The sequence below is a fragment of the Dunckerocampus dactyliophorus genome, chromosome 4 (genome assembly GCF_027744805.1).
Source record: "Dunckerocampus dactyliophorus isolate RoL2022-P2 chromosome 4, RoL_Ddac_1.1, whole genome shotgun sequence".
Lineage (NCBI taxonomy): Eukaryota > Metazoa > Chordata > Actinopteri > Syngnathiformes > Syngnathidae > Dunckerocampus > Dunckerocampus dactyliophorus.
In genome coordinates this window covers 36,328,571-36,343,007 of record NC_072822.1, presented here as the reverse complement: position 1 = coordinate 36,343,007, position 14,437 = coordinate 36,328,571, and the positions used below count along the sequence as shown (strand labels likewise).

Genomic DNA, 14,437 nt, shown 5'->3' with positions numbered 1-14,437 from the left:
GATTGTGGAAGCAGGTAGGGAATGGAGTTTAGGAGCTGTTTCAGGATGGGGAGAGAATCAGAAGCCGGTATGGGGGGGGCTTTATTTTCTTTTTTTACTCAAATCTGGTTTAATTTGTAGACTGCAACAAAGCAAAGCAAAGAGGCATTATATGACATAACACAGTAGGTGGCGACATACACCTCTAAGATAAGTCCGCCAATAAACGAAGAAGAATTAGAAGAAGACGTAGAAGAAGACGAAGAACAACAACAAAGTGTCAGGACGGGCGTGAGACAAAGGGGCGAAGGCGACGACGTATAATCGAGTTAAAATCATTGAAAATGTTGAAAGAGTTGGTGAAGGAGCGACTTATGTCGGCGGCTGATGAAATATTGGCGCTGTTTGAAAGAACGATCGCGTCGTACGAGGAGGAACTTTCTCGAACGAGAGAGGAGAATGAGCGACTTCGACAAAAACTGGAAGCTGTTAACAAGACTCAAATTGAGCTCCACAATGAAGGTATTTTCTCTGTCCCTCTCTTTTTTTTTTAGCTATAATTTACTTGTAAGCGCTCTGTATGGGTGAACATGTATCTCATCGTGACGTAAACTGAAATGGACGGAGACGGTGCCATGTTGGTTTAGCAACCAACCAATAGGAAAACGACTGTCAGGTCATGTGATGGGACGGCGTCTTTGCGTTGTCAAGTGTATTACACATAATGCCCATCTTGTAATCAATTTCATCACGTTTATAATTACATTGCATTTATATCTTATGAGCCTTCGTGTGAAATATGTAAACCAGGGATGTCCAGAGTGCGGCCCGGGGGCCATTTGTGGACCACGGCTCTGTTTTGGAACATTGTAGAAACCCATCCAGCCGCTTATCCTCATGAGGATCACAGAGGTATGCTGGAGCCTATCCCAGCTGACTTTTGGCGAGAGGCGGGGTACACCCTGGACTGGTTGCCAGCCAATGGCAGGGCACATATAGACAAACAACCATGCACACTCACATTCTTACCTATGGACAATTTAGAGTCGCCAATTAACCTAACATGCATGTTCTTGGGATGTGGGAGGAAACCGGAGTACCCGGAGAAAACCACTCACGCATGGGGAGAACATGCAAACTCCACATTGCAGGGATTCGAACCAAGGTCTTCCCCATCTCCTGACTGTGTGGCCAACATGCTAACCACTGTTCCCTCCGGTGGACACAGGCTGTCATTGCAACTGAATGAATAGGCTGTCAACAGTGCATGGTGGCCAGCCAGCTTCCCATCAAAGCAAAGAAATGTATGATGGGAAGCAGTTAAGATAGTTTATTATTATACACTTGTATTGGTCAGACTAAGAGTGATTCAGAAGACCCTGATGAATAAACACACAAGGAGAGACCGCATCTCGCCCGGACGTGGGATACCGGGGCCTCACCCTGGAGCCAGGCCTGGGGGAGGGGCTCGCAGGCGAGCGCCTGGTGGTCGGGCTCTCACCCGTGGGGGGCCCGGCCAGGCTCAGCCCGAACAAGCCACACGGGATCTCCTCCCCGTAGACCCACCACCTGCGGGGGCAAGCATAAGGGTCCGGTGCATTGCGCTTTGGGCGGCGGTCGAGGGCGGGCGCCTAGGCGACCTGGTCTTCGGCGGTCAAATCTGGTTCTTGGGACATGGAATGTTACTTCCCTGGCGGGAAAGGAGCCCGAACTTGTGGGAGAGGTTGAGACATTGAGACTAGATATAGTCGGACTCACCTCTATCCACAGTTTGGGTTCTGGATCCAAACTCCTCGAGAGGGGCTGGACCTTGTTCTACTCTGGACTTGCTGCAGGGCAGAGGCGGCGAGCTGGTGTGGGCTTATTAATAGCCCCCCGGCTAGGTGCCTCTGTGTTGGAGTCATCCCCGGTGAACGAGAGGGTCATTTCCCTACGCCTCCGGGTTGGGGAAAGGGTCCTGACTGTCATTTGTGCGTACGCGCCAAACGGCAGTTCAGAGTACCCAGCCTTCCTGGAGTCCATTAGAGGGGTGCTGGAGAGCACCCCAACTGGTTGAGCTGTCAACTGATCACCACCTGGTGATGAGTTGACGAGCGGGGGAGGATGCCGGATAGACCCGGGAGACCCAAACGTGTAGTGAGGGTGTGCTGGGAACGTTTGGCAGAGTCACCTGTCCGTCGAGTCTTCAGCTCTCACCTCCGGCAGAGCTTCGCCTGCATCCCGGGGGAGGACGAGGATATTGAGTCCAAATGGGCTCTATTCCGTGCCTCCATTGCTGAGGCAGCCGATCGGAGCTGCGGCCGCAAGGTGGTCGGTGCCAGTCGTGGCGGCAAGCCTCGAACACGATGGTGTACACCAGAGGTCAGGGCAGCAGTCAAGCTGAAGGAGTCCTATCGAGCTTGTGGGACTCCTGAAGCAGCTGACAGGGACCGGCAGGCCAAGCGGCACGCGGCTTCGGCGGTGGTCGAGGCAAAAACCTCGCAAAAAGCGGAGGAAAATGGAATGCAATGGAACTTGCATTGGTACTTGTCTTGTATATTTCTTACCCTTTTGAGTGTCAAGTTGCTGTGTGACGAGTTTAGCTTTTTCTTTATTGACACAGTGAGTCAGACTGTTATGTGAGTAATGACCTCCTGTGATTCCCGATGAGTTGACAAGCTTGTCATGAGTTCCCTTGCAGATCATGATTGGCTTTTGCCAAAGAAAGAGCTACACCTTCCTCAATGATTCGCAAGTGGCACTGTATTTAAAGGATTAGTAGTCGTTCTGAAGTATATGATGTCATGAAATTAGCCACACTGCTGTATGTCCATTCATACAATGTGTTACTTAACATTGTTTTCCTTTTGAAAAAAAACCCTCATTTCCAAGGTGTGGCGGCTTCTATTCTACTGTGGCGCTGTGCCACGATCCAAGATTCAAGATTCAAGAGTTTTATTGTCATATGCATAGTAAAACAGGCAGTTATACTATGCAATGAAATTCTTATTCTGTTCATTCTCCCAAGAAATGAAAGAAAACACAAGAAAAAGAATAAGAACATAAGAAACATAAATACCAATAAATTAAGCAACAACAACAGAAGAGACATTAATACAGATAAATAATACAAATAAATGAATAAATAAATAAGTAAATAAATAAAAGTGCTATGAGTGTGTGCGTGTGTTGCGTGTGGCGTGTGTGAGTGCTTCATTGAGAAGCCTGATGGCCTGTGGGTAAAAGTTGTTCGCCAGTCTTGTGGTCCTGGACTTCAAACTCCTGTAGCGTCTGCCTGACGGTAGGAGTGTGAATAATGAGTGTTGTGGATGTGTGCTGTCCTTGATGAGGTTGTGTGTTCTTTGTAGGACTCTAGTTTTATAAATGTCTTGCAGTGAGGGGAGGGCTGCCCCAACAATGTTCTGTGAGGTCTTGATCACCCGCTGGAGTGCCTTCCTATCACGTGTTGTACAGTTACCGTACCAAACAGTGATGGAGGCGGTAAGGACACTTTCCATAGTGCATCTGTAGAAGCAACTCAGGATTGTGGTGGACATGCCAAATTTCCTCAGTCTTCTCAGGAAGTACAGTCTCCTTTGGGACTTCTTCATAATTTGTTGGGTGTTGTGAGACCAGGTGAGGTCCTCGCTGATGTGTGTGCCAAGGAACTTGAAGGTTTTCACCCTCTCCACCTCAGTCTCATCAATAAACAGGGGTCTATGCGGCTCCTTTTCCCTTGTTCTTGGGTCGATGATCATCTCTTTAGTCTTATCTGTATTGAGAAGGAGTTTGTTATCACGACACCAAGCTATGAGGTCCGCCACCTCTCTTCTGTATGATGTTTCAACACCACCAGTGATCAGGCCGATGACTGTAGTGTCATCCGCAAATTTCATGATGCTGGTGTTGTTGTGGGAGGCCACGCAATCGTAGGTGAAGAGCGTGTAGAGGAGCGGACTCAGCACACACCCCTGTGGGGTCCCAGTGCTCACAATTCTTGAGCTGGATGTGCGATTGTGGACTCTGACTGACTGGGGACTGCCTGTTAGAAAGTTAAACACCCAGTTACAGAGGGAGGGTGACAGGCCAAGGCCAAGTGTGAGGATATTTGTGAGTTTGTGGGGGCTGACTGTATTAAAAGCAGAGCTATAGTCTATAAATAGCATTCTGACATATGTGTCCTGGCCCTGTAGGTGAGAAAGGGCTGTGTGGATGGCAGTGTTGACTGCATCATCCGTGGACCGGTTCTGGCGATATGCAAACTGTAGAGGGTCAACAGTGGCCGGGATGCTCTTTTTGATGTGGATCATGACTATTCTTTCAAAGCACTTCATAACAATAGGAGTGAGTGCTATAGGGCGATAGTCATTCAAGCAGGTCATGTTGCTCTTCTTGGGTGCGGGCACTATGGTGGTGGACTTAAAGCAGGTCGGTACAGATGCTTGTGCAAGCGACAGGTTAAATATGTCAGCAAGCACATCAGCTAGCTCTGATGAGCAAACCCGGAGTGCACGTCCTGAGATGTTGTCTGGGCCTGCTGCTTTTTGTGGGTTTGTTTTGTTCAGAACCCTGCGCACATCAGCTGATGTCACCATGAGAGGTGAGTCCTGTGTGCTCCCCAAGTCCAGCCACCCTCTCTGCTCATCAGGAGTTTGGGTGTCAAAGCGGGCATAGAACTCGTTCAGCTCGTCTGGAAGTGTGGTTTGGCTGGACGTGGCTACGCTACTCCGCTGTCGATAGTCTGTGATGTGCTGGAGCCCCGCCCACATGCGCCGAGGGTCTGAGGTGGAATAGTAGCCCTCCAGCTTCTGTCTGTACTGTCTTTTGGCCTCTCGTATGGACCTCCTCAGGTCATATCTGGCCTTTTTGTAGTCCTCAGCGGTGCCCGTGACAAATGCAGTCGAATGAGCACGTAGCTTAGCCCTTACATCACAGTTCATCCACTGTTTTTGGTTAGGGTATTTTCTGTAATACTTGGTGGTGGTAACAGTCTCTATGCATGTGCTAATGTAGCCAGTAACAGCAGAAGCATATTCATCCAAATCAACAGTACAATCTTCCCTCCCCGCTGCAGTTTTAAACACATCCCAGTTTGTGCAGCCAAAGCAGTCCTGAAGTACTTGATCAGTTTCTTCATTCCACACTTTAACTGCTGTACTTACAGGGGGAGCTTGTTTAAGAAGTTGTCTGTATGTTGATAAAGGAATATAGAGATGTGGTCGGCCTTTCCAAAGTGGGGTCTTGGAACAGCCTTCAAAGCACCTTTCATGTTGCAGTAGACTTGGTCCAGGATGTTATTTTCCCTTGTGGGAAAGCTCACATGCTGGTAATATTTGGGGAGGACAGTCCTGAGGTTACAGTGGTTGAAATCGCCAGATATGATGAATACAGCGTCTGGGTGTTTGGTCTCGTGTTTATCAATGATGTCATGCAGGAGGCCTAGTGCGTTAGCGGTGTTAGCTCGTGGTGGGATGTAAACAGCAGTTAAATACACAGCGCTAAACTCACGAGGCAAATAAAAAGGTCTGCATTTCACCATCAGCAGCTCAATGTCCTGCGAGCAGTGCTTTTCCATCGTCTGTACGTCTGTGCACCACCGTTTGTTTACGTAAACACAGACGCCGCCACCTCTGTGTTTACCAGACACAAAAGTCCGATCTCCCCGGTAAGCAGCAAATGATTCCAACTGGATCGCCGAGTCCGGTATATCCTCCGTCAGCCAGGTTTCTGTGAAGGTGAGCACACAGCATTCCCTGATCTCACGATGAGCTGTAATCCTTGCTCCTAGTTCGTCCATCTTGTTTTCGAGGGAGCCGATGTTGGCTAGCAGCAGGCTTGGTAGCGGTGGCCTAGTCGCTCTAGATTTTAGCCTAGCATGCAGGCCGGCCGGCTTGCCTTGTTTATGCCTCGGATGCTTTGCTCGCCGGAGCTCACCAGGCCCGCAGGCTGCTGTGTTCTCCCGGCGAAGAGGAAAGGCAAAGTCTGAGAGGCTAAATGAAAGTTCATGGTAAACCCTGCCGATGTTCAAAAGTGTCTCTCTGTTGTAATGTACTGCGTGAGTGTGTTGAATGTCCAAAAACAACAAAAAAAATAGCAAAAAATAGAAAAAAAACAGGAGAGTGTCACAGAGACGTCTGCCACGGAGGGCGCCATCTTTGATCTTTGATCCAGTACATGTAGCGGAAACCCTGCAGCCTGCAGCGATCCCTGTGTGCAGTGTAGTGTCTTGGGTAGCGTCCTTCTCTGACTTTCCTTCACACTGCAGGGGTAGGAAGTTAAAAAGATTTCGTTGAATATGACATTTGAAGAACAAACACGTGATAGAATATGGTGAGCTTTGGAGGCTCACAGTGTGATCATCAATCAAACGGCAGTTAACGCAGCCAAAACACTGGACAACACTCACCTGTATGTGCGTGACAGTCAGAAAGCAAAGCTAATAACCCGAAAAATAATTGAATTCATCGGAATAGATGATGATTTCACTTATGGATGATCGGTATCGGAATCAGCAGCATAAAACCCTGATGGAAGAATCCCTACTTTTCAATATTTTTCAGCAAATCAAATCACATTTAATAGAATTGTGATTAATTGATTTAGAAGCTGATGAATCAAAATGGAATTGATTTAGGAGATGAGCTATGATCCCCTGCCCGAGTCATCACAGAAGTTTCCCATCCTTGGACGATGTAATACTTGACATGTCTGAGTGACTGAGTACACGTGAAAAGTGCAGACGTCCTGGAGAAACATCACAAGTTAAAGTGTGTTTGTGTTGTTTGTGTCCTGCAGACATAAAGCAGCTGATCGGTCTTCAAGAAGAACGTACCCCTCAGCCGCAGGGGTGGATCTCCACATTGAAGCAGGAGGATCCCCAGCCCCCCCACATTAAAGAGGAAGAGGAGGAGCCACAGCCCCTCCACGTTAAAGAGGAAGAGGAGGAACTGTGGACCACTGAGAAGGGAGAGTGTCTTCTAGGGCCGGACGAGGCTGATTTCACCACGTTGCCACTGACTGGTGTCTCTGTGAAGACTGAAGACCATGAAGACAAACCACCTGAGTCCTCACAGCTTCATCGCAGTCGGAGTGAGGAGAACAAAGGGGCGGAGCCTCCAAGCAGCAGCAGCAGCAGCTCATCACAGCACATGACAACAGAAGCTGAAGGAGACCACTGTGGAGGATCACAAGCAGACAGTCTCTTAGCTCCATCAGATAGTGACCACACAACGTCACACTCTCCTGAGGATGAAGACAGCGACCACACCCAAGAATCTCTGAGCAGCGGTACAGACTGTGAAGGTGATATGAGGACTCACACTGACAACAAACACTCTGAATGCTCTAAAAAGAAGACTGGTAAAAAACGTTTCACCTGCTCAATTTGTGCTAAATCGTTTTCTTTTAAGTGCCTTTTGACTCGACACATGAGAACCCACACTGGAGAAAAACCCTTCAGTTGCACAATTTGTGCCCGACGATTCTCTCGAAGGTCACATATGGCAGGACACATGAGAACCCACACTGGAGAAAACCCTTTTAGATGCTCAGTTTGTAGTCAAGGATTCTCCTATAAGTCAAATATGGCAAAACACATGAGAACTCACACTGGAGAAAAACCCTTCAGTTGCGCAATTTGTGAAGAAAGATTCTCTCTCAAGTCAACTATGGCAGCACACATGAGAACCCACACTGGAGAAAAACCTTTTATTTGTTCGGTTTGTGACAGTAAATTTGCTCAGAGGTGCACTTTAAAGCAGCACATGAGAACGCACACTGCAGAAAAACCTTTTAGTTGCTCAGTTTGTAGTCAAGGATTCTCCCATAAGTCAAGTATGACAGCACACCTGAGAACACACACTGGAGAAAAACCTTTTAGATGCTCAGTTTGTAGTCAAGGATTCTCCTATAAGTCAAATATGGCAACACACATGAGAACTCACACTGGAGAAAAACCCTTCAGTTGCGCAATTTGTGAAGAAAGATTCTCTCTCAAGTCAACTATGGCAGCACACATGAGAACCCACACTGGAGAAAAACCTTTTATTTGTCTGGTTTGTGACAGTAGATTTGCTCAGAGGTGCACATTAAACCATCACATGAGAACTCACAATGGAGAAAAACCCTTTAGCTGTTCAGTTTGTGGTAAAAGATTTAGTAGAAAGTCAAACTTGGTAAATCACATGAGAATGCACAGTGGAGGAAAAGCATGTCAAGAAGGGTTGGAGTCAACCTCAGATATGATTAAGATGGATGACTCCTCATTATAGAATTAGGATTATAATAATTCATTATCTATTGTGTATAAAGAGACTTTATGTACACACTGTATTTTAAAAACTAAATAAGTGATGTACCACCTGAAGAGTTTTTTTCTCAGCAATAAAAGCTTTTGGATTTTTCTGACCTGCTGACCTTATTGGATTTTTTTTGTCTCATGTGTGTGGTGGTCGGGAGTGGGCACCGGGGGACCTGCAGCAACATATTACAGGCCAATTGCCTTAACTTCTCATCTGGGGAAAATTATGGAAAGAATGATTCCACACGTCCAAAACGGAGTCGTTAGAAGCAAAGCTTATCTAGTCCTACCCCCCATCCTTTTAACATCAATTGCCATACATTTGTTCACTTCCTGTATTTCAAATGTACTCTTTGTGTGAATGTGGTTTGACTCTAAACTCACATGGCAAATACATATTGGATAAAGAGTAAGTGTAAAAAGTTATGAATATAATGAGATGTTTGAGCAGCAAGAAATGGTGTCTATGAAAAGACTATTTTTTGAGTTGATGACTTTTTGACTTTATTCCTAAAATCGCTGATTATTTTCTTTTCCTATGTGGCCCTAATACTCTGTCGTAGGTAGAAGTGTGCAGGAAAACGTAGAGAAATGTGGTATTGCAAACCTTGCATGTAGTCCTCATGTGGTCTATCCACCACACCCGCCATGGTTGCTAGCGTACCCGGAGACAGATGGTACCTGAATGAGAAGGTTAAGAAGCACAAAGGAGATAGTGGTGTATGTGCATGTGTGTAATTCACATGATGTGCTCCAAAGACACCCACCTCTCACGTGGTTTGTGTCATTTCATCAAAAAATGTCCCAAACAAGAAATAGGGGGTGCATACATTTCTCGGCAGGTCCAAAATCCGCCTTGCCGAAAATTGCATGCACCCCTAATTCCTCACTGGGACATTTTAGATGAAATGATGCAGTCCACGTGGGAGGTGGGTGTCTTTGAAGGACATCATGTGTATTACACACGTGTAGGAGCCATCTTTGACCATGGAGGGGTGCATGCAATTTTCGGCAGGTCCAAAATCCGCCCTGCCGAGATTCGCATGCACCCCTATTTCTTGTTTGGGACATTTTGAGGTGAAATGATGCCAACCACGTGAGAGGTGGGTGTCTTTGAAGCACATCGTGTGAATTACATACATGTAGAGTCATCTTTGAGCAAGGAGGGGTGCATGCCAATCTCGGCAGGTCCAAAATTCTCCCTACCGAATATTGCATGCCCCTCTTTTCTATAAATGAATGAGCTTGGTACATATCTGGGCTGCACGGTCGTCTCGTGGTTAGCATGTTGGCCAACACAGTCTGTAACAAAGTGCCACAGCTCCATTGTGAATGTCTACCTTGCTCCTCTCACCGCGTTTCTGGCTATGCTTGAATCAAATGCTTCGACATATCGAACATATAACTATATGACATAAAGCCAAGAAATTCAAGCTTTCATATGCCGTGTGCTTTGGGTGCTGTATAGTTACCCATAAAGCTGACAAAATACCATCGCCTCGTTATCATGAAGTACTGTGCCGTAAGAATAGCACGGCGTCACATGGTTTAGTTTTCAGCTGAGCGTGCGCGCTCCCGCGACCTGCATGCAGCTCTCGGCGAGCATACAAAACTCCGCGCTGTAAACCCGGATTAGTTAGCAGTAATTAAACATTTTTATGTAAACGGCTGCCCAATTTTTTCAAGTTTAACATCTTAATTTTTTTTATTTCTGTAGATACTAAAAATATTAAGTAGTACATTGTTTTTTTTATTTACTTCGGTGTGAATTAACTGAAAAATATAGTTTCAGAAAGATAAAAAAAAATTGTCCAAATTAAATTTATTATTTTGTTATTAAAGATTTCATGTACGATTGGCATACTTTTCACATTTAACAGTAATAAAAAAAATTAAAGAATATAAACTTAAAAGGTTAGGCAACCGTTAACATAAAAATGTTAATGAATGATATATTTATTCTTCAAATGTTTTCCTAAGCACTTTAAGTGCATCCCACCAGAAGATTGTAATGTACCCTTGAGTGGAAAAGACTAAACTTCAGTTTTATTTCAATAAAGTTTGCAACAATTTACTTTTTTTTTTTTTTTTTAAACAGTTCTTTTTCCACAAACAGTTCTTTTTTGCAAACAGTTTTTTCTTTGTCCAAACATGACCAGGAAGGCTTCTCCAAAGTTTCCCAATGTTACGATCTCTTGACCCTCCAAGACCACGTAGACCTTGTTTCCGTAGTTCACTGGACGACCTTCTCCGCAACTCACAGGCGTAGTAAACACATCAGGCCCCTTCGCATCCTCCTGTGACAATCAACATGGATATTTTAAGAAACTCAGACTGAAAACTGCAGTAGCCTTTTTCAGTTTCAGCTTTAAGTGCATTGTGTGCTGTGCAGACTTACATGGCAGCTGATGAAAAACCCTGATGTTTGTTCACGCAGGTTAGCGGTTAGCGGGTAGGGTATAGAACACAGTTGTGTGTCGGGTGTAGACATGTTGGATCTGGGTAAAAAAAAAAAAAAAAGACAAAAGTGAGAAACAGCGAAAGGGGAAAAAGAAGAGCGCAAGAGATGAGCGAACAAAATGAGAAAAGAGCAGCAAAACTAAACATTTACAGGCACACAAAACATTTTACAAACACACAAAACAAAATTAAAAAATACAAAAAATATGGATACAAATCTAGTTGCTGTTTGAAAAGGTCGGTCCCGTTTAGCAGTACAATTTGTAAGATTAGGCAAGGATTACTTTCATGTGTAAATATTAGTTATTGTGAAATTAAATTCTGTTTGAAGTTGATTTCAGACAACAACTTTATCACTCTAATGTAACATATCTATTTCATGAGAAAGGGCCTGCTTGAAAATGTTATTCCCAACATTGTTTCTAAGCAGCTCCTCCAAGGCTTGTGGGACTCGGTGCTAACAGACCTCGATAAGAGCAGCTGCACTGGTCTGCCGTTTGGCATCTTCGGCTGGAGAACTGAGCTTTAATCTTAGGATTCAGCTGAGGATGAACGGCAGGGCTCAGATGCACAAGGACAGTGCAGGTTAGCAGAGCTACGGACTAGACGCTGCAGAGCTGTGATCCGTAGCCGTCCTTAGTGCAGCTCAGGCCACGCGCAGTACCACCTGAAGACGGGCCACACCCTCGCAGAGCCGCTACACTTTTACACGTATTAACCCAGACTTGGCAAGTTAGCGTCTGGGGCTAATTTCAGTAAACCTGCAATATCCCCGTGCATCTGTTCACCCTTGGCTGAATCCTGCGGAGCCCCCCGAAGCTCTAGAAAACAACTGTACCTTTGTGGGGGCGTAGCAGCCCTGGGCTGTGCTGACGGTAGCCGTGGATCACAGCTCAGCAGCCTCTTGGCCAAAAGCACGACTAACCCGCACCATCCTTATGCATCTGAGCCCTGCAGTTGAACCTCTGCTGAATCCTGAGATCAAAGCTGAATCTTCCAGCCGAAGCTTCTAAACGGCAGGCCAGGCAGGGTGCAGCTGCTCTAGACAGGGTCTGTTAGCATCGAGTCCCACCGAGGCAAACAAACATGAAACATGTCAAGGTCAAGTACAACATGTCTAATCATATTGTCTGTTGACAATATGAAGCCTTCACATATGAAGTTAGAAGACATACTGTGGCCAACATCACTGAGCTTAGTAGTACACACCTGTTCATCAGGAACTTTGAAAACGGCAGCCAAGACACCAGCTGTCTTGCTGGTTTGGGAGGACTTTTGTCTGAACGGCGTCATCATACGGGGGGTGTGCATGTTGAGCTCAGCATAGAAGGAATTTGGCAGATGTTTATTGGTTACCTGCTGAAGTTCAGCATATACCTGCAATAAAAACATGTTTGTCATAATTCCAGTACTAACAAAATAAAATGTTCCCACCTGGATGACCTCAGATGGCAACTGAAGTGCAGACCAAAGCTCCAGCGAGTTCTTCACAGGTGCTTCAGAACCACAATGTTTTGTCTTTGAAGGGCAAAAGTCCTTTGCATTAATTTTAGAGCCAATTTTAGATATGTATTTATACTTACATTTACCCAAAAGTCTTAAGTCTGGTTTGCCCACAAACACCTGCACAGACAGAAATACAACCTGCGCAATTATGTGAAAGGTTGTGAGAATGTGACCCTCTTAATGCTGTTGTGCTGCTCTGAGGGCTGTGGAGTAGCATGTGTGCCATCTTGCTAGCATATTAGCATGTCCGCGATGGTCCGAACGCACTAACTTTAGCGTGGTCGGGGACATGCACTGTGGACTTACTTAAATGTCCTCTAAATGTGTTATATTGTTGCAAAATATAAATACGACAACATAACATTTGCAACGGCGGTAAGAAGAAAAGTTAGCTAGCATGAGGACTGAGCTAATCAAAGCAGGTAGTAAATCAAACTCTGCTTTTGAAATATCAATGAGAGAAAAGCGACGTGCTTCTAATAAAGACTTGCTTCTAACACTCATAGCGAAACTTGAAACTGCTCGGAAAGTGTGTGCATTTTGAAGATGTTACCTGATTCAATCTTTGGATGCCGGTTCGCCTCGGCCGCGCCGATGGTGAAGCCGAGGAAGTGCAAGAGCACACAATGCGCATGCGTGGAGATTTGAAACCAGACAGGTGGAGGGCGAGATGTCCGGAACAGACTGAGTAGCGAGGACAAGGGGGTGACCTAGAATCTTTCCATCCAACTGGTTCACAAAAAGGTTCATTTCTCGAGGCTTCATGCGCACCGTATGATGTCATCTTTGGGCATATTACAGGGAGAACAGGCAGGGGCACAAAAAAAACAAACAAAAAAAAACAAACAGGCAGGGGCACGGGATTATCCTGGTACATTCAGAGAAAAAACTTACATACCTTCCTTTGCACTTGTAAAATGAATTCATGAAAAGGAATCATATTACGTTTTAAGACATTACTTTTAAAGTGCATAAATATGTACAGATCATTATAATAATAACCCCCCATCTTTAAAGTGTACTGATATTGCAAATTAATCATGTAGTCTTAATAAAATAGTGGAAAAATTGTTGTATGCAATTGTTAATTCTGATTGTTGTCCAGATGGATTGTTGAAAATATTAAGTAATTGTAAATGAAAAATAATACTAAAGAAAAGTATAAACTATAAGTTCTGCTTCATTAAAATTGTATGTAATTAATAATTAAAATGAATAATTTAAAGTAAAAAAACATTGGACATATGCATTAAAAAATCTAAAAATGTAATTAAGTAGCATTATACACCAATCATTTTTTAATTAAGTTGAGCATTCGGGTTTACAGTGCGTACAAGCCACGTTTCCTCTCCTATTGGGGTGTGTGAGCGTGCTATCGTGCATTGTGCTGAATGTGCCTTATTCCTGTACAGGCCTGTTGTTATTGAGGAGCTCACGCGCATGTCCACGTCATATATTCCACCACACTGCAGGTATATTGTTTGACTTTGAATGATTTATTTCTTTTATTCCATTTCTTGTGCTTCAGTTATGTGCATTTAAGTTAATGGAATTACATTATTATTATGTATTGTATTCATTTCATGACCTCTGTTATTTACTTTACTTTCTTTACATTTTGAGTCCATTTTTGTGCTGGCTGACAGGCCTGTTGTTCCAAAGCCATCTCTGTGTCCCTCCATCGTGCACCAGAACACAACGCAGTGTAGTCGGGACATGCGGATCCACTGGCAGCCCGGCTACAATAAGACCACATGTGTCAAACTCGTGCCCTGGAGGGCCGAGACGCTGCAGGTTTTCTCTCCAACCAGTTTCTGCAGCAGGTGATTGAATTGATGAGCTCCTTTCCTCAAACTGAAGGTGTTGATTAGTGATGGGTCCAGCGACACAGATGCGCCGATGCGTGCGCGGAGCTCCCAGGGCAAACCCCGTGTCGGTGCGCGTACCGCTTTAAGATAGTCACGTGACCAATGCCGAAACTGTGTCGACCCGGCAGTCGAGCGCCAAACTGTGTTTATAAGGAAGCGCATCTGTCAATAGGATGGAAGAGCAAAACGAGCATCGAGTTATTGACGCGTTCATTGCTTGGCGAATATTGCGGTCAAAGATGGAGGACCTCCATGGAAAACGTACATTTTCTGCCGCGTGGGATCATTTGACCTTCTGCCGGAAAATAAGGTATTTATATCGATCTCCTCATTTTACCCACTTCTT

The 14,437-nt window shown here is 45.1% G+C and overlaps 1 protein-coding gene and 1 long non-coding RNA gene across 6 annotated transcripts; one reads left to right on the top strand and one right to left on the bottom strand.

Annotated features, from left to right (window-relative positions):
• The first annotated feature begins 243 nt into the window (after window positions 1-243).
• LOC129179557 (zinc finger protein OZF-like) lies at window positions 244-8,341 on the top strand. The gene is made up of 2 exons (XM_054772943.1): window positions 244-501; window positions 6,754-8,341. Exons 1-2 carry the CDS (start codon window positions 324-326, stop codon window positions 8,226-8,228), a joined length of 1,653 nt encoding a protein of 550 aa, XP_054628918.1. The 5' UTR covers window positions 244-323; the 3' UTR covers window positions 8,229-8,341.
• Window positions 8,342-10,327: 1,986 nt separating this feature from the next.
• LOC129179569 (uncharacterized) lies at window positions 10,328-12,832 on the bottom strand. 5 transcript variants are annotated; one of them, XR_008570006.1, is made up of 4 exons: window positions 12,777-12,832; window positions 11,927-12,340; window positions 10,656-10,755; window positions 10,328-10,554 (listed from the first exon to the last, which is right to left on the bottom strand). It is a non-coding gene; the product is annotated as an uncharacterized LOC129179569 (long non-coding RNA). The 5 variants fall into 5 exon arrangements; XR_008570004.1 differs by having other exon boundaries at window positions 11,927-12,361; window positions 12,777-12,799; XR_008570005.1 differs by lacking the exon at window positions 12,777-12,832 and adding an exon at window positions 11,556-11,769 and having other exon boundaries at window positions 11,927-12,770.
• Between the last annotated feature and the right edge of the window lie 1,605 nt (window positions 12,833-14,437).